Source organism: Hippichthys cyanospilos, chromosome 1, assembly GCF_059441005.1.
Source record: "Hippichthys cyanospilos isolate Australia breed blue-spotted pipefish chromosome 1, RoL_Hcya_1.0, whole genome shotgun sequence".
Lineage (NCBI taxonomy): Eukaryota > Metazoa > Chordata > Actinopteri > Syngnathiformes > Syngnathidae > Hippichthys > Hippichthys cyanospilos.
In genome coordinates, this window is record NC_142369.1 from 21,835,620 (window position 1) to 21,862,647 (window position 27,028).

Consider the following 27,028-nt stretch of genomic DNA (forward strand, 5'->3'; position numbering starts at 1 on the left):
ACGTAGCGATGTAGCGAGGACATTTCTCCGCTGTATTAACCCTTAAGTCAGTGGTGTCAAACACATTTTTATTTTGGGCCGCATTGTAGTGATAGTTTCTGTCAGAGGGCCAGAATGACTGTGAATTCAAATACATTTTAAGTGTGTTGATCACACATTTACCAAGATTTGATATCAGAAGCCGGCAAAAACTGTTCAAAAGAGATTTGGAGAATAAGAAAATGTTTGTTTTTCTTCCCCCAAATGTTTAAAAGTTAAAGACAATTTTGGTATTTTAGTCAGAAAGTCACATCAGCATTTCAAGGGCCACAAAAAGTGAGGTGGCGGGCCGGACCTGGCCCCCGGGCCTTGACTTTGACACCTGTGCCTTAAGTAATCATAAGTAATCACTTAAGTAATCATAAGTGGTGAGTAGGGTGCAATTTTAAAATGGACCCAGGTGTATATTTCATACTGTGCCTTATCCTGACAATGTGGTTTAGAGATTCACTGATATGTTTTTATCACCTATTCTGTTCTGAGTTGCATGTAGCTGGAGTCTATCCCAGCTGATTTAAGGTCACGATCCGTTGGACTGCTTCCCAAGGACATGGACACAGACCACCAGTTGCATTCACATTCATACCGCCGCTGTGTGGCTAAATGTTGCCTCCTCTGAAGTCATTGACACAGTTAGACCCCGCTTAAGCAGTGACGTAATGAACTAAATTAAAGGAACGCTTTCATGATAGAACGCCGACTGAAAATTTGTTTAAAGCGATTGTGTGTAATGTTTAGTGACATCTAGTGATGAATGAAGAGAATGCAAATGTTTTGAAGCACATGGCACTAGGGTATCTCAAAGCCCACACTTCAAAAGTATACGAGTACCAAACGGCACTCACAAAGCTTCTCGGTTGGTTAGCGCATACAGATGTGAATATCTGAAATATTCTTGCGACAGTAATTACGGTAATGGGATGAGCTAGAGCACAGGTGTCAAATTCAAGGCCCGGGGGCCGGATCCGGCCCGCCACATCATTTCACACGGCCCGCGAAACGCCCATTCCAATTCAAGTTTCCGGTCAAAATACCACATTGTAAGTCGTCTTCAGCTTTTAAAATTGTTTAGGGGAAAAAGCAAACGCTTTTTGCCCTCACCCTCGCTCTTATTTCAAAACTAGTTGGAAGTGTGACAAATACACCCAAAATGTATTTTGTCACAGTCATCCCAGCCCTCTGACAGAAACTGTAACTGCAACGTGGCCCTCAATAATAATGAGTTTGACACCCCTGAGCTAGAGGGTGGAAGTCAGTTGGCTGTTGTCAGCCAGTGCTTGAGTTGTAGCTAACAGCAGCTTGTGTTAGCTGTGGTTGTTACGGAATTATGCACAACAAAATAAGCAAGCAGACTAAACCAAGGTCCGAGTCCATCCTATGTTTGTACCTTGTTTCTTAAGAATTATCCTGTGTAGTTTTTTTTTTTTTTTTTTTGATACTTTATATCCTTACAGTATTGTGACATTGCTTCTCCTTTTGTATTACATTCTTGAGATAGTTTGGCATTGGCTCCTCTTGGCCAATGTTGCCTCGAGTTTGTTTGCGTTCACCTGTACTTTTGTTCCGATCACGTGTTGCATGCACCTTTTCTTATTAAAGCTCTTTTCCTTTGTCACTTTGTGGTTCAGTGTGTTTTGGGTCCAATCATTATTTTATTCAGTGTCGATCACCACAACATCATGGGGCATGTAGCCGACCAAACAGAATAACGAGGAGGTACAATAAGCGTTCACATTTATTTTAACAAGACTATTCATGAAACTCTTCCCAAGGCTCCCTTGGCACTCACAGCTGCTCTACAGATGAACTACCTCATGGTAGGTCTCGCTCTCTATCTCTCCCTGTCTCTCACACACTCACTCACTCACTCACTCTGAAGCCACACACAGCTGTCATATGAAAAAAGGACAAAGATGACATTTATTTAGTTTTTCTGTTATGCTGTTTTGCGTTCAAGTGTGCCATTGAAAACTGTCAATTCTACTCCCACAGAGCCACAGCACTGAAAAGGAAACTTGGTACCATTAGATTTCACATGAATCGGTGTTGGGTGGTACCGACAACAATCAATTTGTATAAAAATAAAAAGTACAGATAGGTTAAAGTGTAGTTATTTGGCTACAGATGGAGGGGAAAGGGAATCATTTATTTCAAGCTAGAGTTTAATTGCCCTCCATATCTCAGCAAAAATGTTCAACTGTTTTCTTAAAGTTTTCTCCTCTCTACGCAAGCCATCTCTGCACTCCCTTTTCCAGTGTCAATTTGTCTTTCTCAGAGAAAAACGTTGACTATACGGATTTCCGCAGCCAAAGAACATGAGGCTTAAGTTTGGGGGGGGGGCACTTCTCATAGTTACATAAAAGCACCTAAAATTGGTAAATTCCAAAAAGTGCTGACTGGCGTCATGCCTATATTTGCGTAAGCCTTGTTCACACATATTTGTGTGTGGGATGACGAGACTACACAGTGTGGCAGTTTCAGAATGCAGACCTGCCCTTACTTGACTTCTTAATCTTGCGTTTCCTGCCCTCCCACTGCGTATCAGGGTATAAAAACTTCACACCACTGTGAATCCTTCCCCTCCCTTTTTCCTCTGGATCACACTACAACTGCTTGATGCCCGCCCGCAACAGGGCCCTCCACTCCTGCTGTTTCCGCCGGACCACTGCACAGAATCGGCACTTGGCCCGTTCCCAGGCCGTTCCCACATGCCTCCCAATTTCGAGATTAAATAGCGCCCGTCTCTGAAGTCCTTCCAGGGGCTAATGGCTTTTGTTGCTGGGAATAATCCGCACATCCTCTCCCACATCCCGGGGGTCCGCCGGGCCTATTCCGAACCCCGCCTCCGTGTCTTATCGCGGTCTCAATCTTCCATTTGGCTTGACCTCGGCACCTTCGTATGGCTCAACTCCCCGTTGTGACGTGCGTGGGCAACTTGGGACCCGAACCACCCGGACGAAGGGAGGATTCGAGTCGGATGGCCGAGCTGGGACCCGTGCCGAGTTTTATAGGGAGTCAATGCAGGTGCTGTCTCAAGCTTAATGAAGTGCTTAAATCTTGTTCCCCTGTCGTGAGTTAAGTTTTAGCAGGCAGAAGAGGGTGGGAAGTACCATCATTCAGCAGGCGAGTTTAACTACAAGCCATGTGTTTGATACATTTCAAATATCCAAGACATCCAAAATTATAGGTATCCTCTATAAAACCAACAATTGTATTGTCACATACATTATATTGTTCATTATTATTACCATACCTGACTTACTTTGGGGAGGCATAGGATAATAAGATTACGTACGTATAAAACAAATACTCAGTCTGTCTATCTTGGGATCCAAACAAATCATGTACAAGTAATGTACAAAGCATGTAATAGCTAATACTAACCCTAAATTGTAGAATAACTAGAAAATAGAAGTGAAAAAGGGTGAATCACTCAGAGTTCAAAAAGTTATTTCAAAACATAGTGATACAATTGAAAAGTACAGCGATCAAAATTGACTGATTGACAACTGAATATCGATTTAATCAACAATGATCTTAATAATCGAGCGTGATTGATTGTAATTAAAATGATCCAAATCCTCCAATTACAGCTTTGCAACTGTAGTTATTCTGAATTCGGTAGGCCTCCATGAAAGGTGTTTGATTATCCGTTGTGTTGAATCAAAATTATACATTTGAAAAAATGGTGACTGAACCAGTGACTGAATCAGTGAGTGAACTGTAGGTGGTGCTGTTTTGATTAGCAAAAGGGTTCAACAGTGTAATATCTCTCTGAAAAAAAAAGTGTCTACCAACTGTATGTAGCATGATCAACATTTACCCTGAGGAAATTATTTGCGGTGCTTCTTTTTTCCCTCAACAGAGTACCAATTCAGTTGGAGGTAAATTTTGCAAAAAACATCTATCTGGCAAACCCACACAAGAGCAGCTTGCGTGTTGAACTTGATGTCCTTTCAAAAAGTAAATGTGGCACAGAGAAAGAAATTATAAGACTAGAGCTCTAGATCAAAGGGCATTGCTGTAATAAATGTGCAAAGTTGAGAAGTGGCCCGGGCAGCGACCCCGGCGCTCTCTAAATGTTTGAGAGAGAAGCTAATCTGGGGCCGTGACGCACGGGGCAGATACTTGCGGCGATGACTTCACGTCCAGTCTTGCGAGGGAATAAAATAACACAGGCATTGACAATGTTGACAGAACACCCCAAATTACTTTTCTTTGTCAACGGTCACTGCCAAAGCCTTAACGGTCATCATTCACGCATTAATTTTAACAAGGCTTTAATTCAACTCTGTTTCTTAGGTACTAGAGACAGACATACTTTTTCTTAAAAAGAGAAAAATATTACCCACTATAAAAAAGATTGTTATGAAAGGCTGTAGTGTTATGAGAATAATATGTAAAAATAATTTTTGAGAAAAATGTAATGTTTTAAAATGTATGTAATGTAATGTGAGCAAGTTTCTTTTGTTTTTTTAATTTTGAAGAAAAAAAAAGCTTTGTTTTTGGAAAAAAAAATGCTCATTTAATGGGTGGAAATCAAATATGTGTTTTTTAAAGATTAAAAAAAAAAGTTAAATTAAGACCAAAAATACTTAGGAAAAGAAAAGTGAAACCTTAAAAGTATTATGTCTTATTGATCAATTTTGAGGAAAATAAATGGCGTCTTAAACATATAGTCATATTTTAGGATGATGACAAGTCATAATACTATGAGAAAAAAAAACTATGAAGTTTTGTCAGTTATTTTTTGTAAAAAGTAATGAATAAACACTTATGAAAGAAACATTTTGAGGGAATTTTTGTTTATATTTTAATGAAATAAAAGGCAAAATGTTTTACAATATCAAATGGGTCCTTTTTTGAAGAGAAAAAAAAAATCAAATGTCAAAATATTACAGGAAAAAAAATGCAGTTTCCAATGTTTGAGTGGGTAGAAGGTGAAGAGGACACGGTATGGTGAGGGCGTAGCTAAGATATGCATAAAAGCAGCTTTTTCTACTGTGCCAAGGACCGTGAAGAAGTCTTGCTGTGTCTCTGCCCCCACACATCAACACGCAGACCTCTGCTTACATTGAGCGCAAACACATCAACACAAATCTGGCTGTTAGAGAGGAAAGCTTGGAGACCACCTGAACCACTGCTGGCTAGTGGACAGGGGCGTGTGAGAGGAATTACCGCACAAGTGAGTTAGGGTTGAGACCTTGTTGCAGATGTGGTCTATACGGGAGAAGATGAGGAAAACACAAGTGCGTTTTCCTGAAGGGCACATTTCATAAGAGGAGATAACTAATGGCAGTTACTGTACACTTTGACCCTACAATTCAGTAAGGACCTCTAAAAGAAGCCAAAAGACAAGGGGGTTACATACATGCGAAACGAGCCATGAACCACCCTCCAGAACAAGTGAAATGGAGGCCTGGCGGCAGATTAAAGCATCTCCAGTGCGGCAGCCAAACGTAATGTTTTTGTTGCAAAATGAAAATTATAGCTCATGTCTTCCAAAAGGGCTAAAACACCTCAAAACATATCATCTAAGAATTTATAAGTCCAGCTTGACCAACTGAGCCAGCGTCAGCGAATACAGGACGATTTTTAATAAACACTCAGTCTATATTTGTTATTGACCAAAGCCTGGACCAAATCGCCCCCAGACCGTAACTCTCTCCGTCCTGAGTGTGAGTCCTTGCTTTTTGCTACATGGCGGGCACACCGTCCCAGGTTTTACTGTCTTTGTGGTGAACTTCTGCAGTTATGAAAAAGATTCTGGTGGTCTGCACAAGTTCAGGCCTCTTTTTTAGGGTCAAGACTTGTTTTTTTGTGTATAGGTTTGAATTGGATTTTGCTTAGGGTTAGGCAATCTGTTGCGATGGTTAAGGTTAGGGGCTAGGAAATGCATTAAGTCAATGGGATGCCCCAAGTACAATAGGAAAACACCAGTGGGTGCACGTGCATGTGCGTACCTACCTGGCCATGCCCAGACTGGAAAAGCCCGCTGGCACGATGAGAACATCAAGGCGGGGGAAGGGATGAACTCCCAGAACTGCCTGGGCAGCAGCTAAACATTGCGGCAACAGGGTGAGGATTCTGCTCTAAAATGAGAAAATACAGATGTTAGCCGAAATAGCAACACTTGAACACATTTCTAGGAAGTTTAATTATTCAACAAAGACAACATATAACAAGGTACAACACTGAAGGACGTGTTTTTTTTCTTTACATGGTTTTACTCCAGCTACCTCTGTTAATGTCAAATTTATGTTATCATGCATGGGGGAAAAATAACAATCAATAAATTGTGAACTGGACAGCTCAATCTGTGATTTCTTTATTTACCTGTGAGGCATTTGGAGAATGTGGTGCTTCAGGGCTATACAAATAAATCTGACAGGCCAAAATGTGCAAATGAAGTTTTTTTTGTTTTGTTTTTTCTTCTACAGAGCGTAAAGAATATATGCCCATTCAGGATTTTCCTGAAAGTTCAAATTCTGTGATATTGATTTTGTTAGCCCTTCTTTGGGATTTCATTTTATGTATTTGCATACATTTCCGTTTCTTACAAATCGTGTAGTAATTACTTTGTGTATTTTAACAGGAAATTGAACTGGGGACACAACAATGGACAGCTTAAGCAAGTACACTCGACCTCTTTTATTAGGAATTGTTTACGAAACGTCAAATTGCACATGGCACGCTCGGAGAAAGTACAACATACAACAGTTGCATCTTCTCAATAGGCACTCCCTTTGGACTCGGAAAAATAGTCAACGAAGCGAGTATAACTCCAAAAACTTGCAAGTTGGGGCCTACATAAGACAAGGCACTGCAGTATTATTTTCTGAAGTGTGAACGATCCCAACCTGCGCCTTCTGCAGGAGGCCGACGGGCGCAAACACACGGTGCGGGATCACACGCTGGGACTTCACGGCGCGCTCGATGAAGCGGCAAGGGTAGTCGCCATGGGAACAAGGGAAGCCGTCATCCAACATGGCTGAACGGTCGGGCACAGAAACGCTCTCGTGCTGAGAGGACGAGGCCGAGCGGGCGGTCCGCTCTTCCCTTGGAACACATTGAAAAGGAAAAGACAAGTTTAATCCAAGGTTAATAAAAAGCCTTTTAATAGGTTTTCCCATTGAGAGCACCCAGTGTGCGTGAGGTATAATACTCATTCCATGTGTGCTGCCTCTTTGTTCAAAGCGTGGGAATGAAAGCCATGGAAAAATGAACTATATACATAACCGCTGCTAAAAATACCAAGGTGTCACTATGCGATCGTTTTCTTTTTTAACGCAACAAGCCGCGCTGCCTCCGAATCCAAGGGTTTGCGCGCCGCGTCCAAGTTTCCTTCCAGCCATTCACTGAAAATAAAGGGCCGCCTTGTAGTGGGAGATTCCTGAGGCCGGCGGCAGGCTACGGCTGGACTGCCACGGGAGGAAAACCAGGGCGGGAGGAGGAGGCTTACTGGAAATCACTGGCAGACGCAGCAGGACTGAGGAGTGGGGACCCCGGTCCAACTTGGGCTCTGCGAGCCAGTCGCTCACTGTATCCTCTAGCAATAAAAATGCGTGTCTGCTTTACTTGTTTGCGCTCCAAAGATCGTTTCTACTGGGCGCTGAATCTGAAGTGTGGAATTTTCAACGCTTTGATGTACTTGTCATAAAAAGGCAGAGCGAGAGCTGCTGCGCCCTAAACCTCACCATGTTTGGGGGAATGAAGAGAGAAGGCTTTGTCATGGAATGTGAAAAAGCCAAAGTCGGAATAATGACGCCAGGAAAAGAGGATGTCTTGCCAAAATAAAAAGCAAACAGTAAAAAAAAAAAATTAAAAAAATATGCTACCTGCCAGTGTGGAGCCTGGAGGCGGTTACTACTTCACTCCTTGAACCTCTGCGAGAAGACAGGGCGACAGACTCCCCAAACTCTTCCTTGCTTTCCATTGCGCACGCAGGAAGAGATTGAGGGGGGACTTGTTGCCAGCGGCCCACTGCCAAGGTGAAGGTCGAAGCCGGCATTGGCATTGTGACATAGTAATTCCACTGCAACAAATCTGCAGAGACCAAAGACAAAGGCTTGTAAAATGGTGTACGTAAGAGGCGCGTTTATATTTTATTGTTTGGACACAGATGTTTTCTAAGTTTTCTCGAGCAGTAGTTTTGAAACCTCTTATACTACATACCACCTAAAAAAACAAAACAGAAAAACATTTGCTCCCCAAGTCCCCATCATGACTAACATTATAATACAGTACAGTGTACCAAGCCTAAATGTTTAGAGTAAATTATACTTTATTAAATTCTACTTTTTTTAAACTGTAAGCCATTAACATTATGCAGACTTTGAACATTAACGCTGTGCTCAAATATAATAAATTGCTTCCTTAAATAATGCCTAAATTATTATGTAGTGACGCAAAAGCTTAACAAAATTATTGTGTTATAACAAACATTTGCCCTGTAATTGGCTGGCAAACAGTTCAGGGTGCCCCTGCTTACTGCCCCAAGTCAGATGGGATAAGCAACAGCAAGCCAGCGTGGCTTGTGAGGATCAGCGGCTCTAGAAAATGTCCCTATGATATTTGAATGGCATATTGAAGGTCACAGATCCGATTTTTTAAATGCAACCCAGTTTGCTTGGGTATGGCTACGTTCATACTGCAGTCTGAAGTGACCCAATTCAGATTTTTTTTTACCCTTTTTTTTTTTAACCCTTTGCTGTCAGTGGCTGGTGTGGATGGGTTAAAATCGGGCGTGTTTGTTAGGATTGTGGACCCAAGTGCAGGGAAACTCAGAGGCAAGGAGTAAATGCAGGCCATATTTAATGAACAAAAACCGCAAACAAAAACAGGACAGCAAGTAAACTACAAAATCCAGGCAGGCAGGTACACGAGACAAAAGACAAGTTGGCAGGTACATATGACGCAACAAAAGAATGATCTGACAAGAAGTGAAACGAAACAGGAAACTAAATACACTCGAACTAATGAGGCAACAAAGAACATCTGGACAAGGAAGAATTGGAACACGGATGCTGATAGGTTAACGCAAGGGGGTGGGTTGACAAGGGCAGGTGGACACAATCAAACAAACAAGACACAATAATCCAAAGGGCAAGAAAGCATGAACAAAACTAAAAGTCAAACCTAACACATAAATCCAGACCATGACATATGGTCTGGATTTCCTCCCTATCTACTACTGTGGCTATGAATGGTTAAACACACATATGTCTTTTTGACAGTGATGCGACTCCATACTTGAGATACCGTCACCCAAGCGATGGGAAGGAACTCTCTTGTCAAAATAGCTTCATCCCCAAAAGATAACGCCATGTTATAATGGCTGGCTTTCAGCAGCGTTTTTAATTGTTTGGTTTGGTTTATTGTAACTATTGCATTCTGTTTACAGCGTCTTTCATTTACTGTCAGGTTCTGCTTAGTTTAACTTGCAAACCAAAGTAAGAAGGAACAGGTGAACCGACTGTCTGAAGTCACATACATTTTGATCGCGTCTGATTGGGCAATATTAGGTACCTCTTAGACCAATTGGAAAAATCTTACTTGTGTCCTCAGCCTCGGTAGGCGCGACCTGTTCCTCGCCGCTCATCAGGACCACACAATCGCGGGGGGCTCGCACAATGGCCTGCCATGTTGACATGGCAACAGGCGGCTCTTGGCAAGGGAAGAGGGCTCGGTTGTTGATGGGCGAGCCGGCCGTGTACACACAAGCTCTGGAATCAATAATGAACAACGGACCCAATTCACTCAAACGCCCCCCAAAAATTGGTACAATTTGGAGTTCAACCAAAAATAAGCCTCAGGTAAAAAATAAAAAGTTCAACTTTTCCACATATTCGTCAGACTTCAGCTCAGTGGGCAAATAAATGTTGACCTCAACCAATGTCCGTTTGTGACACCAACACAGAAACATATAAAGTACATAAAAAGTGTGAATATGAAGATTTATGGATCTGACGTTTAAACCCAAAACCTCAGAAAAGTGAGGCAGCTGTGCTAACCGCTAAACAATCATTATATCGCAACAACAAAAAAATGTGACAGCATTGCTCTGCATCTCTTGATCATTCATCTTGAAAGGCAAAGAAGTTTGCCTTTAATTTCATTAGACAGCTGTTTAAAAAAGACTGCCAATCAGGATAGAAAGTTATAAAATTGAATAACTTCAATGTACGTTATTTAGGTAAGTAATGTAATGGCGGGAGTAACCAGTATTGACGAAACCGGTTCCAGTGTCACATTATTTGCTTTGGATTTTTATTTTTTCTCAAAAACAACTTGAAAGTCAAACAGCATGATGTATGAGGTTGTGTTCAAGTCGTTGAAGCAGAGAAACGTCTAAAACATGCAGGATAGCAGGTTCTCGAGGACCAGTTGCCAACCGCTGCCAAAGAGGGCAGATGGCTGTGTTGTCAATTATAAAATTAGCGTTTTTTGTTGTTGTTGTTGTTCAACTAAACAGGCCCAGATTTAACAGAGTTAAACAAATTTCTAAGTAGATGAGATCATTATTTTTCAGTGTATATTCTTTTTGTTCTTTGCTTTGAGGTTTTGCCATTTAATTGGGTGCGTAAATGGTTGTCCCTGTGTGCCTTGCAATTGCATGGCAACCTTTTCAGGGTGTCCCCCGCCTACTGCCTGAAGTCAACTGGGATCGGCACCAGCACCCCAGCGACCCTTGTGAGGAGAGGAAAACGAATGGATGGATGGGTTTGACATGTCATTAAAAAAAAAAAAAACCTACAACAGATGTATTTTCACTTTGTGTTAGATAGCACAGGTAAAAATGTTTTAGACGTTTTAACTGAAGGATAATGTTTTCTCTCAGTTATGTATTTTTCAGCAGTGGATCAGGGTTTCCATTCATGGGTAAGGTACTATGTACCTGAAGCGGTAGATCTTGTTCATCATTACTTCTTGTTAGACAAAGTATTTGCCATTGGTTTATCCAAACATGCTCTATTGTGGTTTAGTTGTTGTTTACCCAAAAACTGTAGTCTTTCAAATTCCGTAAATTGGCGAGTGTTAGCCTAAAGGTCTTCCTCCAATTAAACTTGGGTCCACTTATTTTCTCTCCTTGTATTTTCCCAGACTGCTCTTTTGAATTATATGTTGATAATAGCAATTACAATGATTATTTATACGCCTTCTATTTCTCAAAATCTAGATTCCTAACAGCAAGGTTTTATTCATTTACTTTTTTAGACTTTAGCTTTTTGAAAACTCAACCAAACTAAAGCACGCATCATGTGATATGGTGTAAAACAGCAATATGGTGTAATTCTGATTTGAAAGACTTGCGTTTGACGTAACAATGGTAGAGGTCTTCAGAAAGTTGAGAGATGTAGTAACTATTTTGGTGTTTGGATTGACTCCACACTAACCTTAGTATTAAATGTGTTATAAGGATGATTAGTTTGAGGGTGTGTTCTAAACATTATTTTCAATTTAATGTGAGGGACAAAAAGATGTATTCTGCCAGCTGGTCACCTTGCCTCACCTGTTGTCTTGGTCGGTGGTCCATCTCACAGAGCCCCCAGTAGGCATCGTATCGTAGCAAATCCTGATGGCCTGAGGAAACTCCCTTGGAGAGGAGACCCCCTGCTTCCACAACTGTAGACTCCAGCGGTTGGTGTGGAAATGCAGCCGGCTGGCATCCTGTTCAACACCGGGGGCACGGCTGCATGCTGAAAAGAGCTCCTGCTGCCGCCTCCACTGAGCAGAAGGCATGGAAACCAGCTTTTGGATCAGGTCAGAAGGTAGTGCGCTGGGAAAGGTATCTGACAGGGATGTGACATCCACTTGCTCGACCTTTGACACAGTGATGTCGCAGCAGTCCAGCACTAAGATGAAATGACCTTCAGGTGATGAACTGATATGATCGGTGGTTATCCTGACTACTGGAAAACTACTAGAAGATTGTTCGGTGTTTGTGAATAAAGCAGTTTGGTCCCTGTCATGTTCCTCGGGGTTTCCAGAAGCAGCAGGTTGCAGGAATAGAACCACACTACCACTAATGACTTTCCTGTCAAAATGAATAGTTAGGTCAAGCACATAATGCTTTACAAGAATGTGGCTAGTATTGGCACAAAGAGGAAGGTCGTCGGTATAAGGGTTTAAGTCTCCTTCTTGTTCCTCCATGTCACATGACCAGAAATGTCAGTTAAAATGTTCGCGCGACAATAAACGCACAGCTTCAATAATTGAATTACATTGGGACAGAGCGGCAGTAGACGCATGCGCAGTGAGTTGAAGTCGTGCACAAACTTTGCTTAACATGCGTCGCACTGAAGACTCTGATTGACTTTTAGCCGCGAGAAAACCCGGACTAGCGTAACGTCGTTTTATTTTAATTTCAGAAACTAACGTCGAACTGAGCACGGGAAAAAAAACACATATGTTTTTTTTTTTTTTACCAGAGTGGAGACTTTACACAAAACTGCCAGCATTGCACCGGTCGACATTCGAAATGAAAGCGCCAACTTTGTCGAATGGTGATGACGTAATAGTAGCGACGGAAATCAAGTGTAGTTCTTTTCAAGTGGAGACGTCTCTTTTTGTTAAAATGCTTTAGTTTACGATAATCTATTGTCTGAATAACGTAGGTTTATTAACTAGCATATATTTTATCAAACAATTGATGCATGAACCTAGTTTCAATTCTGGTAAATTTCGAATGACGCCATAACATCCGCGACATCAAAAACGTGTAGTCCCCTCCACCTTTTCCATAATAGCGTGCATTGAAACGTTTAGATCGCATTTCAATCGCTGTTTTGTTTTTTTTTACCTAGTGTTTATATAAACATACAATGCCATTAATCCTCTTGAAAGTATAAGAAAACACCTGGCAACAAGTGTACATTTTGTAGTTTATTTAGGTGTTTTGCAGTATGTACAGTACATTTACATTTAAAAACTTCTATGTGCCGTTAAACACTGCAAGAATATGGAAATTGACAAAAAAAGATACCAAAAAAAAAAATATACATCCATGGGGCTTGTATGTGTACAAGCTCCATTGGGAATGAGAACATGAGTTGTTTACGTAGATATTGCTCGATTTTGATTAAAATCTGCAGTACAGTATTGAGAAATACTGACAGAAATTGTATGTGAACCAATTTCAACATGACCCAGTTCAGTTTACAAAATAATTGTACATGTATTGATTAATTGATAGATTTTTTTTGTTAATCACAATCGAGCAATCTTGTGTGTACGCACATATGCTTGTTTGTATGCGTGTGGGTTCTTTGTGTTGTGAAGGTATTCCTAGATTTGTGGACAGTGAGTGGTCTTGCCACTACATTTCCATGCCATTTTTTATTAGTATGCTTCAAAACTGGTTTGCAAAATACAATTTTATTTAATACAGTGATCTGTATAAACAACTTATCAAGTTACAAAACAGTAGAAAAAAAATCTGAATTCACTAAATGTGCTTTGAGTGAACAAGCTGCATAAAAATAAAGAATCACACACACACACACACACACACACACACACCTCTTAAGTCAGATATTTTACGGGACCATTTAGGACATGAAACTTCTGGAATGTATTTTTGTGACAAAGTGTAAACATAAAATAAATAATGTGCAGTGACATTTGAAATTATTGCTTTGGAGACTTAAAAATAATGTACTGTCAAACGGCAAATCACATTGTTGAATTAGTACCAAATTCTGACAATACCAATGTCCTTGTTATCTGAAAATAGATTTCTAACTAAAATGCACATTTTTCTTTAAGATGTGTAAGCTATTTTATGTGTCATTGATCATACCTATAGTTAAGGTCAAACAGCTTGATGTAAGTCCATTCACTGCATGCAAGCTTGTCAGGTAACTCCAAATAAGTTAAAAAAAAATAATTATTATATTAAAAAAATGGCAACCTCAAATTTAAACACAAAAATATAACTTGCATACCTCATACTCAAATTAGAATTTCAATAAGCCCTTTAGCATAGAACAGCATCATTTACTGCATGTGGCACAACCTTGTCACATCCACACACAAAAATGCATACACGCATACGCTCACACTAACAGCATTATTGGCACACAAACGAGGTCCTGAACCAGCAAGGACCCAATGGACAACGTCTTTAAACGTTTGCAGCATCATCAGGACATGTGAATATGTTCCAGTGAACGTCTCCATGTGTCGATTCAAGCTCACCATTAGGATGGACAAACATTTTTTATTATTATTAGTCTTATTAACACTGCTGGTTGCCTTTTTGAGAACTGTGAACCAACTGTCGCTGGGTGTATTGAGGTCACCGCCGACAATTTATTCCACCTCTTGACAAAGTCTGGCATCTCGGATTCCCAATGGCCTCTCAGGAGACTTCCTCCTGAGTTTTGCGGAAACTCAGACGTTTGAAGGAATCCCTGCAGAGAAATACCAAAATGTAAGAGATGCTTACGTATATAATTTGAATATTTCCTCCCACTTCTATTTGAAGTCAGCAATGACTTCATGGTTGGACATCGCAAAAATATTGTGTGATTATCCTGCGGTGTGGGGTGTGTTAAATGATTTTTTTCGTCTCCGATCTGAATCTGGTTGGGGTTAAAAAAAAAAATGCGGGCAAACAATCTAATATGCCAAAATGGTTAAACGTTAAATCTACCCAAGAATTTTTTTTACAATAATTTGTTCTATGCAGTCCCACCGGTCTAATCACAGTTAATATTGTGTTTGTGAAATGTAAATTAAGCAGCAAATTCCACCCATCTTTATCCTTCTGTGTGGGTGTCAATTTTGCTGCTTGCTGATGGCTGAACATGACATTGCAGCTGCTCAAGGCTCAGGTACTCAAAAACAGAAAACAAGTGAGCTGTGATTGGGAGTATTTTTCTTCCGCCCGATAGAACAAACATCTCTGCATTTTCGCTTTAGTGGGTGTGTGATGTTTTGAAATAGCATCCCATAACCCTTATACACCTAACTACAGATTCTAGTGTCATTTAGCAACTTTTCCATACACAACAAGCCATTGCTGGGCTGACTGTCAACAAGGTAGGTTGCGTAGTACAATTTCCCATGAATTAATGATCTAGTACAGCAGAAATATATTGATAATATGCGCTACGTAAACATGTGAGTTATTACAGATTACACTGATTACTATGTATTGGTTTGGTGATCATTTTCACTTCTCTGGCATGTTTATATTGTTATCTATTATCATTATTACTATACTGATGGGACAAAAAAATCTATGGAATGGAATTTTATTAATTTTACAAGAATCCTATATGCCATAAGTTTTATTTAAAAAAAAAAAAAAGAATCAGGAGCGAAAGGGTTAAGTTAACAGCAGTGCATTTTCAAGTGTTGACTTTCTTGACATCCCAATGTGTGAGAAATGTAGCATTTGGAGGTGTTTCCAAACTTCTGACTTGCACTGAATAGATTTTCACCATTCAGACCATGTTTCATTTTAAAAACATTCACAAAAGTGCTATTACATTGTTCCTTCACTGACATAAGAATGTAAAAATGTTCATTAAAACTTTATTCACTGTCTAAGTAATGCTTTATTTGAGTGCGGGAAAGATTTTCAGTCTGGTACCCTTCTCATCGACCAGTAACAATAAAATGATGTATGTTGGTATGGTTCAGTTACACTAGCATGATGCCAATAAAAGCTCTAATTTCAATCAAATCCCACAGTGAAAATGCCAATTTAGATGTGTTACCATTCACATTGTGAAGAAAATATCAAGAGTGTGGTAGGTTTGTTTTTGCATTGATAATGCATGCATTTGGGGCTGCCATGACTTGATTAGAGGGGAGCCATTTTAATTGGGTGGTTGGCCTTGTTCACTTGTGCCAGTCAGTTCAAGTGATTTTATTTAACAAATCGGCGACAGATCCAGACATCCTTTAATCATGAACGGATGTGAAGGCGGTGACTTGCACGTGCGCTTTCACCTGTTCTCCAGCCGGGGTCTGATGATGGGCTTGTATAGCTCGGGGATCTTCCTCTCCAGCATGGGCCTCAGGCTCTCACGCAAGCGGTTGTAGTTCTTCTTCAGCTCCTGCTGGTACTCCTTTTGGTCCGAGGTTATCAAGTGCTTGTTCTTCTCAACGGCCTCGCCACACCTGCAGAGACCAAAAACGGTGGAAAGAAATCGATCCGAGGCATAACTAAGCAGTGAAGCTCTTTAACCATCGATTTTACAGCATGCATAAAATACTTGCTCTGTCTTCCAGCACAGTGTCAAAAGCGTCAATGGGATACCAGGAGACAGAACAAAAAAACAAAAGTTGGAAGGAGCTGAAGGATGGTGACATCCATGGCAGCAAGAACAGTATCTGCTCATTTGCGCAGTGATATCCCGGGAAAGTGTCAAGAGTGTGGATGGGATACTGGGAGACAGGCCAGAATAAAAGCTTTGGAGGGATCATGAGCAGACAGACAACCTTGCAACAGGACCGCACTATACTTTCTTGTAAGTGTCTCGCAACGAGAGTGTGGATGAGAAGGAAGGAGAAGGAGGCGATAAGAAGGAATTCCAAATAGCCCGTGTTCCAAATCATGATGAAGATTAATACAGATTGTTCTCAATCGTCAATGCAGATGACAGTCAGCACAATCCAAGTCTTCAACTGTAGTGAAGCCACATAACTGTTGTTCTTCGGTTAAATCACCCTGCACGCTTATTTCCCCAGCGAGTGTAATTCCGAATGTAGTCCAAGTTCCATTTGCAATATTACATTCATCTGATTTGTATTGTCTAAGTGTTTCCCTTACTGAATGAACGGAAGAGAGGCTCCGCTTAACTTTTGCATATGATGTAATGACCGCAAAACTAAGACCAGCATCATTAGGGAGTCCAAGCAAACCAATGCATGGGTAACCCAACCTCACGCTAACTGGAGCCTGCATCCATTTGACACAAATTAACGGTCCCTTGCAAGTCAAACAGTCCCAAGAGGGATATGCCTGCTGGATGTTTCCATCCACTCGTATGTAACAACATAATCAGTTGCGTGCCAGAAGCCGACACAGAATTACGCGCAGGAAAGAGGAACGCCGGTAGATTACAATAATAAGGTCAAGCGTCCCAAGCTGGACCGGGAGCAAGTTCGGGAGGTACACCGGCGGCCCTGCGTAAAGCGGTCCTCGGTAAACCAGGGAGACTGTCTTGATTACAAACACATGTCACAGTTAATCCCTAAGCTTTGAACGAGGGTGCTATGGAAAAATCATCGGTGTGTAACACTATAGCGTACAGTAAATAGTCAAGGCAAGAAGCCGGCTTCACCAGAGGGAAGGATTTTCCGAGACGAGGTCTGTTGACGTGTAAACTGGGTGGCTGACGCTCCGGGAGACGTTGACATTTGTGCTTGTTACTGAAACTTTTGGAAACCTTTTCGCTTGTGATAGTGGGTCAAATGAGCACTGGATGTTCTGGGTTGATGTGGCTTGGAAAAAAAAGGTCAATCGCGGCCTGACGACACCGATTGCCTATCATTGTGTTTGCCATACCCCGACAGGCTCCTGTTGTGGGTGAGCGGGCAAGTTCATGGGCAGAAGGAAGGGGTGAAAATCGAGCAGCATCTGAGAGTTGTCGAGCCCATGAATGGTAAATTTCATTGTAAAAAACAAACAAAACAAAAGAAAAACAAAAAACGCCCCTACAGCACTTTTAATAAAGTTAGTGATCTGCATTCCTTGTAAGAAGGGCTTTGCTTACCACAGAATCAGGACAAGTTTGGAAACTAAAGGTTGGGACTAGTCTTAAATCCATCAAAACGTAAATGGCAGCAACTGCATGTGTTAAGTTTAAATCTGCTAAAAAAATAATTGACTGAAGTCACTTGTTTTGTTGCCCATGAGCCTTTGAACTGCAACAATAACACAATGTATCTTAATTAAAAAAAAAAAAAAAAAAAAAGAGGTGTGTCTTAAATTCCCAGTCAGTGCTCCAACATCCAGCCACTACTGGTCCTTAGCCTGGATAAAAAACAAACGAAGGGCATCCAACAGTGAAGAGTGCATTAAACAAATAATGCGAGAGAATGGCTGTGGTCACCCTTGACAGGAAAAGCCCAAAGTCACTTTTCAAATTAATGTTCCTGTAAACCACGGAGGCAGTGGACATCCTGTACTAGCATGGTGCATATAGGCAACATTCACATCCATATTCAAACACAGCCATGAAAGATTTAGAGTGTTTATTGAACCCACCATGAATGTTTTTTGGAATATGGGAAGAAGTCAGAGTGACCAGATAAGAGCCACGAAACCATAGGGAGGACATTTGAACCCTGAACCTCAGAACTGTGAGTCAGGCGTCCTTAGCACTGAAATCCTAGACAGGCTGTACTTTATGTATAAAAAGCAAAAAAATAAAAAATAAATAAATAAGCATAAGCGGCTTTGTTGCAGAACTGCCTATTACAGAGTAGAAAGGTTAGAATTAATGACACGAGGAAAAACGAACACTCATATTTTCCCTGCTGCCAGACAAAGCCCCCATTCCCCGGGCCCGAAAATAAGAATCGTTTCGGAAATTGCAGTAAATATTTGCCAACCTGCTTGTAGCAATCAAGGCAGACTGGAATGTGACATGCGAGAGTTTGGAAAATGAAAACCACCTTTCGGGGGCAAAAAAGGACCCATGCCTTACCAGATGAACACACGTACACACAAACACACGCAAACACACACACACCAAATCAGACGGATTTCTGTGAACAGGATGATTCAAATTATCGCCTTAATTATTCAAAATACAATGAATTCCTTGGTAACAATGACGCTTTGAATGGGAAGAAAAATAGCTCGGCGATAACGTGAGGAATAAAAGCTCGCGCTATCATGGAGCAGGAATGAAGAACAGCCCCTTGATACAATGGCTTGTGTTCATTTCTATTCATCCCACCTCTTTGATTAGTTTAACAATCGGCTGTGATTATCAGCCATTTTGCAACTTTCATCATTCAAAAGTCAAGGGGGAAAATTTTAGATTGATCATGTACTGTATTCTATCTACAAGAAACTTTTAATAGCATTTATTGCATGATTTTGGTCTTTTGGGCCCTAATAATATGCTTGTGAAGTCACAGGAAACAGTTAATATTGCCAAATCCCTGTTTAGAATATCAGAGGATTAACGCTTCACTTTTTCAATGGCTTTTTGTGTCTCTTCTAACACAGCCATTCCAAAAGACAACACATTTGATTACCAAACATGAGAAGCGCATGACGAGAGATTGCATTTCAGCGATAAACAATGGATCACCCGTGCACCTGCGTTTTACTTTTCTTCCATGACACATTTTCTAGCGAATGAACGGCCGTCATACTAAAAATAAACCGCAGCTCTGCAAGCTACGGAGGATCATACTTGTCTTGCCGTGCTGAATGTGAGTAGAAGGTATAACTTTTGAAGTGATACATCTCAATTTAGAGATGAACATTTTTGCATCTTGGGGAGAGGGGAATGTTTTAATGGATGGCTTTTGTTTTTTCAATCGAATAATCTGTAAGTCATTCATTTTTATGAGTAATATGATGCAAGATGGAGTTTAAATGCCAAAGTGGTTTGGGATCATAATTTGTTGCATATTTAAGGTTTCAACTATTAATATAGACAATGTTGTGGAGGGTGTCTATTTTTGGTTGCAATTTGTGCAAAGCTTGGTATTTATCCTCTACTATTTTGCAATGGACTTTATCATTGCTGTTGTCAAAGTTAAGGTTTTCACTTTTCCAATCTTAATGTTCTTGTTCCGCTTTTACGTGAAAATCAATACAAAAATATAGACGCTTAATGAGTAACACAAATTATTTTTTAATATGCCTTTTTTATGATCAAAGTGTTCCGTTTATTTTTAAATCAACATATTTTACATTTGCATTGACCATTACCTATCCTAACATTCTTAAAGTGTGGTACAACTAACACAGATGGTAGGTGCACACTCTCTTGTGGTTTGTGAAAAATTACTGAATTAAATGTTCAAATAACTGGATTTTTTTTTAATCTCGTACAGACATTTTTGTGATGCAGAGTTCAGTTGTATATAATTCCTAATTTGCCACATTTTCATTCAATCCTTTGTTAGTGCTTCTTTTACTTTTATTTAATGTTGTTTACAATCAATACAACGTAATTGAATCATTAGTGGACTTATTATCTTTCCCATATATTATAAAGAAGGTTAAGGTTCCAACAGTTCAGAATGTTGCAGTATCTTAAAATAATATTCAATATATGTATTTTAGGACTAAAATCGCTGCCTTGTTTTTGCTGAAAACAATAGACATTCAGAACTTCATTTTTATATTGGTCACTTCTGTCAAGACATTTGGAGAGCAAGTATTTTTTCAGAGGTTACTTTGAGAACCAATGACTTACAGCATTGCCTGTGCTGTTAATAAAGGTTTATGACAACAGTAAAAAAAAAAAAAAAAAAAACCCTGAAGCATTTCTACAAAATTCTATGTGATGCATGGAGCCGTTCTTGTACTGCTTTGTGGCAGTATGTCGCTCAGCAAGTCGATCACGCTTTTGCTGACGCCATCTTACCTCATAATAAACTCCTTGAAACACAGCCGCAATTTATTGTGGTGACGGAAGAGCTTGGGGTCCGCCGGGATCTCATTCAGGAAGACCTGGGCTACTTCCAGAGGGCCCTACAACAGGGGGGAGGAGGAGCCCAAACACACAGGAGTCAAGGTTCAGGTAAGCGAAAGCAAAAACAAAACCACAGGAAGGAAAAAGCAGCGTAAGAAAGGAAACCAACCAATGTTGGAGCGTACCAACAAAGGAGGGATGAGAGATGGCTTCCTGTCACCACTCCCTGCTATAGCTGTGATTCTCTGTTGCTGAGAACCAAAAGTGGGTCATTCGAGTCAAAGTAAAAAAAAAAAAAAAAAAAAAGATTTATTGTGGATTCACTGGAGAGGTATAAATGTGATAAGAAGGATTTTATACTGTGGATTTTTGTAACACTGTGAATAAAAAGGGACATACACCTTAATGTAATTAAAAGTGGTTCATTTGCATACTTTCACTTAAACATGCACTTATCGTGCTCCTCATCAAGTCTCTGCGCTCTGAAAACAAACATACAAGTACAGTTTTTAGCATTCATTAGGCTACGCGCTTGAGTTCCTTGAAAATGTGCAAAGTGGGCCATGACTTAATAACAAGGTCCAGCTTGGGATCCACTTTTTTGCATGAACATGCGTCAATCTTGCTCAGCTGAACCTGACAGCAGCAGCTTTTTGGCAAATATGTGTGACTATTGCAGGTTGTCACCATGAACTGAAATTATAGGGGATTTTAAATTTAAAAAGAAAAAAAACCTACCATTTGGATAACAACTTCATTTTTATAACAATATTGCAATTGTCTTGCGACCTTCTTCACTTACTACATCCACAAAAGCTGTCCATTACATGTGATTTTAGAAGGTTTTTTTTTCAGATTTTACAAGTTTTTTTTTTTTTTTTTTTAAATAATATAAGATTGAGGTTGATATTTATGAGGAAAAAGTCACATTTTAATGAATGAATTTAAACATTCTCACCCGCAAAAGTCATATAGCGGTATAAAATCAAGAATTTTATTCAATTTGAATATTCAGTTTCTTACTAATGTGAGCACTCAAGACATGCTTTTGGATATTTCGGTTTAGAAATGACATTTCAAAAGCTACTTTAAAAAAATGCAGACACTTTGCTTGGTGTCGGTATCCCAATTGGGGAAAATGTGGGTGGACAGTAGAAAAGGTGTACGCTAAGCTCTTAACATTAGTCTTGTAATTTCCCAGTGAGAGACAAAGTTATCTCGCCGCATACTTGTCATATAACCGCAGCACACTCAAAGAGGGCATGCTTCATGACAGGAGCGGCTAAACAGCTCTGATTAGTATCCAAAAAAAGCCTCTTTCATGTTGTGCGGACCCAAACAGAAGGAAAACCGAGGCCTCCTGTGCTGATTACGCCAGGGACATGAATGTTTACGGAGCCGCTGTGCGTTACAAAGCCATCGGGTCCTGAGTGACGAGACCTGTCAGATTAGACGGTGGGAGATAAAACGCGGGAGCGTCATCTTGACATCCAGAACGCCGACAGGACCTGGAAGCAATCACATCAAAGCGAGCTCTGGTTCGGGCGGTGCGTGCGCGACACATGAAAGGGGGGTGGCCACGAATTGACATTTTAACTCAATGTTGGAGGGAGGAGGTAGGCAAAGGGGGGATTAAGGTTATGGATGCGGCGGAGGCTTTGATCATGTCTCCCACCTGCAATCTGCCACTACAATGCTAATTGTAAATGTGATAAGTTAAATAGAGCTAATTTATGCCGGTCTGTGTAAGCCCCCGCCCCCCCGACACATTTAGAGGGAGCATACAGGGGACAAAGGGGCGACGAAGAGGGAAGATGGGATTTAAGGGTTAATATGACGTACTGGTGAAAAGTATTCAACATTTTGCTGCAGCTGGATTTGTGAACACTTTCCAAAACATTTCAGTGGTCACACTTAAAGGCATTTTATGAGTACTTTGAAGACCGTTTACTATTTTTACATTCAAAGTGAAATTGTGGTGAAAGAATCACTCTGGGACTGCAGTGATTATTTTCAAAACGGATTCATCTGGTCAAAAATGTTTTCATTTTCACCAACATATTTAAAAACAGGATTTTTTTAATTGATATTTTAATTGAACCTATTTTTTTAATGATTTGGTTGTTTGGTCTATAACGTCATAGAATGGGCACTTGTTTTCCACAGTATAAGTAAATAACAGTATAAGTAAAGTAAGTACAGTCAGCCCCCTGCTTACGAGCATCCCGATTTGCGAACATTCCGCCTTACGAGCTTGGATCAGGGAGAATTTTGTCCTCCGCTTACGAGCAAACCTCTCGTCTTGCGAGCATTCCGACAAACCAGCCATTGAGTATGTAGAAATGTTCTCGCCTAACTGCGTCAATATATTCAGCAGTTGCGTCATCTACAATCATTAATAGATACTTAGGGCGGTGACGTGAACGCTATTGGTCTTACAATCTCACACTGACTGTCTCACTCACGGTGTCTAAATATATTACCATTTAAGTGTAGTGTTTGTACAGCTAAAGGGAAAAACAGCTGACATGAAATTAAATGTGCCGATTGCAGGACAAAGAATTGTCATTGGTTTAAATGTGTGTTTTTTTTTAATTAATTGTCAATACATTCCAACCGTTTAAAAAAAAGTGCGAATAATTATCAGTCAGTCAAGGAGACGCCAATATGCTATTGGTCGATTAAGGTCACCCGGTCTCACTCACGGAGATGCTATTGGCCGGCGTCACACGTCAATCACAGAAATGCCGATGTGCTATTGGCCGAACGCCTTTATCTAGCTTGATGGGACAGGATGGAAGGAAGTAGAGAAAAACGGAATGTTTTGAAGACTTTGCAAACTTTATCTGTTAGACATAGCTTCTAAAATTACTAGCAGCGGTAAAGGAAGAAATAAGAGGATGATGTTTTAGTATCTCCGTGATTTGCACCATGACTGAAAGAGTTACTGTAACACTGTAAGACCAATAGCCTATAAGCGTTGCCGTATTAACTCAAGAGGTTAATCTCTGCACCCTATTACGGGTGATGTTACAGCGTCATATAATGGTTGCTTGACAAGATTGCATATCAGGTTAGTCGGCGATCTCCCAATGTGCATTGGGACAGCGTCATTGTTGCAATTTTGTGAGTTGTAACCAAAGGTGAACTGACGCTCGAACAAGCCATAAGTGTGCTGCCTAGTAAATGCAACACACACAACCACCTCTCCGCTTCCACCGTGCTCAAATCACGTCGGGAAAAACAGTTGACATGAAATTAAGTGTGCCGATTGCAGGACAAAAAATCGTCACAGATTTAAATGTGTTTTAATCAATAAGATGTCAATACATTCCAACCGTTTAAAAAAAAGTGCAAATAATTATCAGTCAGTCAAGGAGACGCCAATATGCTATTGGTCGATTAAGGTCACCCGGTCTCACTCACGGAGATGCTATTGGCCGGTGTCACACGTCAATCACAGAAGTGCCGATATGCTATTGGCCGAACGCCTTTATCTAGCTTGATGGCACAGCTGGTTGGGATGGAAGGAAGTAGAGAAAACCCTGACTGAAAAAGTTACTTTGACACTGTAAGACCAATAGCATATCTGATTTACCGTATTGACTTAGAGCATTCATCTCTGCTCATCTCTGCTTATCTCAGCACAAGTCACGTCTTTCCAAAGGTAAAAGTCATTTATCCTTTGTATTTGTTATTCAATGCAACTGTACAGTAGATTATGTCACTTAATATTAATTTATGTATACAGCGTGATGATTTTACCTAAGGCTTCTGCGCGCGTTGCACGCACTCACGAATTAACATGGGTTTCGATTGCCCGCTATACGAGCAATTCGAGATACGAGCGTAGCCGCTGAACGGATTAAGTTCGTAACCCGGGGGCCCACTGTATAAGTAAATAAAAAAAATAAGTAAACTTATTTTAAATCAACGAACAATGAAAAACAACAGCAACCTTAAACAGGATATGCAATGTTGAAAGCTGATATGCTTCCTTCCTAAAGAAAGAATAGAATAGAATAGAATAGAATAGAATAGAATAGAATAGAATAGAATAGAATACCTTCATTGTCATTGTACACATTGTAACTGTGTTGACTATCTGAGGATTTGGACAATTTTAGGTCTCCAACCTATTAATCAAATATCAAAAATAATGATTCATTTACTTGGTAGTTTATTAGCTGTTACACCTCTAAAACTATCTCTTATACTGAAAAAGGAAAACATTAGCTTAAAGGGACAATGTGTAAGATTTACAGCACTTTTAATCAAAAAGAAATAAATTAAATTATTATAAAATTAAAAAACTCGCAAATAAATGTGTTCTCAACGACCAACGGTATGTTTTGAAATATCATCGTAGGTCTATTTATCATTAAATTATATTACATGGGGGGTGGCACTCCTCCGGAGGCTGCTATGTCTGTTATAGCTAGAGACAATGGTAAATGCAGCACCTCCCGCTGTCTGTAATGAAAAACAGTCTAAATCTTACACATGGTGCCTTTAAAGTAAAAATATTGAAGTTTTCTATCACAGCCAGTATTAAGGCATCAATCAGTCTAAAAATATTCAATTGGTGTTACACTACATGAGCTCAAGGCTCAGGTAATGACTATTTGTGGCTCAGCTAGCGAACATTACGAGACCAAACCCAGAAAACAGGTGAGCTGTGACTGGCATGACCTGCGCCTTGAGCACATGTGATGTCATTTGAAGTCGATAGCGAGTGGCGAAATGTGTTTTTAAAGGCATTCGTTGTACGTGGAAAATAATTTAGCTATCTAAATATTTATAAACAAAATATAAACATTTTCCTGCTGAAATTAGTATATTATTAGAACTGATGTATTTAACTTGGGACATTTATTCTTAAAAACATGTTATTAAGATACAACCTTTCACTCACACAGGCTTGTTTTACCTGGTTTACAGTAGCTCCCACTGAACCTTGCAGCAACATCTGTAACATAACAGCATCAGGTTGCTCTCTGTGCGTGGCAACCGCCAGCTCCCTGGTCTTCTTCTGCATGTCCTCTATGGCCACCTCAATAGGGGTTAGGTCAAACTGGGGAAACAAAATGTGGATATTACAACCTATTAATACTGTCTGAAAAGTGTCTTTGGTGCAGTACCTCTTCCTTTTGGATGACATTGATGCGCGTCTTAACATAAGGAAAGGCGTGCATTGTGGTGAGGATGGTCTTCCTCTTGTACTGCTCGTTGAGCTCACCCCGCGGACGGCCGCTCTTGGTGAAAGGTGTGGTGTACATGAAACGCCGTAGGTTGAAGTTCTTCTCAAAGTTGGTCAGCCGGTCTTTCATTTCATAGTCGTCAAAGTAGGGCTCCACATATGTGACCTGGATATAGGCCTGCATAGCAGCACAAGGTCACTCACTGAACACTACATTAGGTAGTCATGCAGCATTGAAAGCAAGGGTGGGTAAACTTTTGTGCTGAAGGACAACATTTGATTTTCAAAATGAATAGATGGGCCAGGTTATTTGTTGGTAGTTTAAAAAAGTAGGTGTGTGAAATTCTTAATAACAATAATCATTCATTGTACCAGTATTTCAATTTTCAGTTCATTCAATGATTCCTAATCAACCAAGTACAGTAAAACTCCTTTACAACGAAACCTGCATGTGCAAAAACACCCCCCTTGGTTGCTGAAATAACGCCATTTTGACACGTGGAGCCACGCGGAGCTCAGGGACGCAACAAGCTTAAACCAAGCTTAACATTTAAAGACAGGATAAAAGCAATAAAGATGAAAGATGGATGACGCAAAATGAACGACATTATGCCATAGATTGATGTAAGTATGAAAATGAATGCTTATTGGAGATTCTTTCTTTCTTTCTTTCTTTCTTTCTTTCTTCATTTTTTTTTTCTCAATGTGGGCTAGTTGGATAGTTTTGTTTTTAAAGTCAGTCAGATTGTAGATTGTGCAACAATTGTTTCATATTTATGTCCGGGACATAGATTTGCTATAGTGAAAAGTCCCCTGTTGTGAAAAATTTCTGGCTGCAAACACGGTTTCATTGTGGAGTTCTTCTGTATTTAAAAAAATAAAAATAAATGATGCTGTAAATTGTAGTGTAAATTATGTTTTTTTTTATATATAAATTAATTACAGTAAGTAAAAATAAATGAATATAAAACAACACATTTAAGGTAACATATACCATATTTCAAGACTCGTTTGTAAAAATATTCTTTGGGCCAAATTAAAAAAGGGTGCACTAGACATAATTGTACGCCCCACCATAACCCTGATTTGTAATAATGGGATTCAAAAAGCTGTGCATTTAATGTTTATTGTACTCTAAAATTCATTTAGTTACAAGAAAGCATTCCGT

At 40.1% G+C, this 27,028-nt stretch overlaps 2 protein-coding genes across 7 annotated transcripts in view; both read right to left on the bottom strand.

The window, feature by feature from the left end:
- Positions 1 to 12,459, bottom strand: part of aopep (aminopeptidase O (putative)) — an 88,924-nt gene extending 76,465 nt beyond the window's left edge. For 2 of the 5 annotated variants that reach the window (XR_015865926.1, XM_088417552.1), the window contains exons 1-5: positions 11,552 to 12,459; positions 9,595 to 9,764; positions 7,878 to 8,085; positions 6,900 to 7,098; positions 6,007 to 6,131 (exon numbers count right to left, since the gene is read on the bottom strand). Coding sequence is in view for 3 of the 5 variants with exons in the window: in XM_088417552.1 (XP_088273678.1) it covers positions 6,007 to 6,131; positions 6,900 to 7,098; positions 7,878 to 8,085; positions 9,595 to 9,764; positions 11,552 to 12,192 (1,343 nt within the window). In the remaining 2 variants the exon portion in view is untranslated. The remainder of the gene's footprint in view (positions 1 to 6,006; positions 6,132 to 6,899; positions 7,099 to 7,877; positions 8,086 to 9,594; positions 9,765 to 11,551) is intronic. The other 3 variants (XM_088417540.1, XR_015865924.1, XM_088417528.1) reach the window with 3 other exon arrangements.
- A 452-nt stretch (positions 12,460 to 12,911) lies between these two features.
- Positions 12,912 to 27,028, bottom strand: part of dock8 (dedicator of cytokinesis 8) — an 82,533-nt gene continuing 68,416 nt past the window's right edge. For both annotated transcript variants that reach the window (XM_088409602.1, XM_088409609.1), the window contains exons 44-48: positions 25,802 to 26,038; positions 25,591 to 25,734; positions 20,613 to 20,719; positions 16,003 to 16,173; positions 12,912 to 14,453 (exon numbers count right to left, since the gene is read on the bottom strand). In XM_088409602.1, the coding sequence (XP_088265728.1) occupies positions 14,402 to 14,453; positions 16,003 to 16,173; positions 20,613 to 20,719; positions 25,591 to 25,734; positions 25,802 to 26,038 (711 nt within the window). In that variant the 3' untranslated portion in view covers positions 12,912 to 14,401. The remainder of the gene's footprint in view (positions 14,454 to 16,002; positions 16,174 to 20,612; positions 20,720 to 25,590; positions 25,735 to 25,801; positions 26,039 to 27,028) is intronic.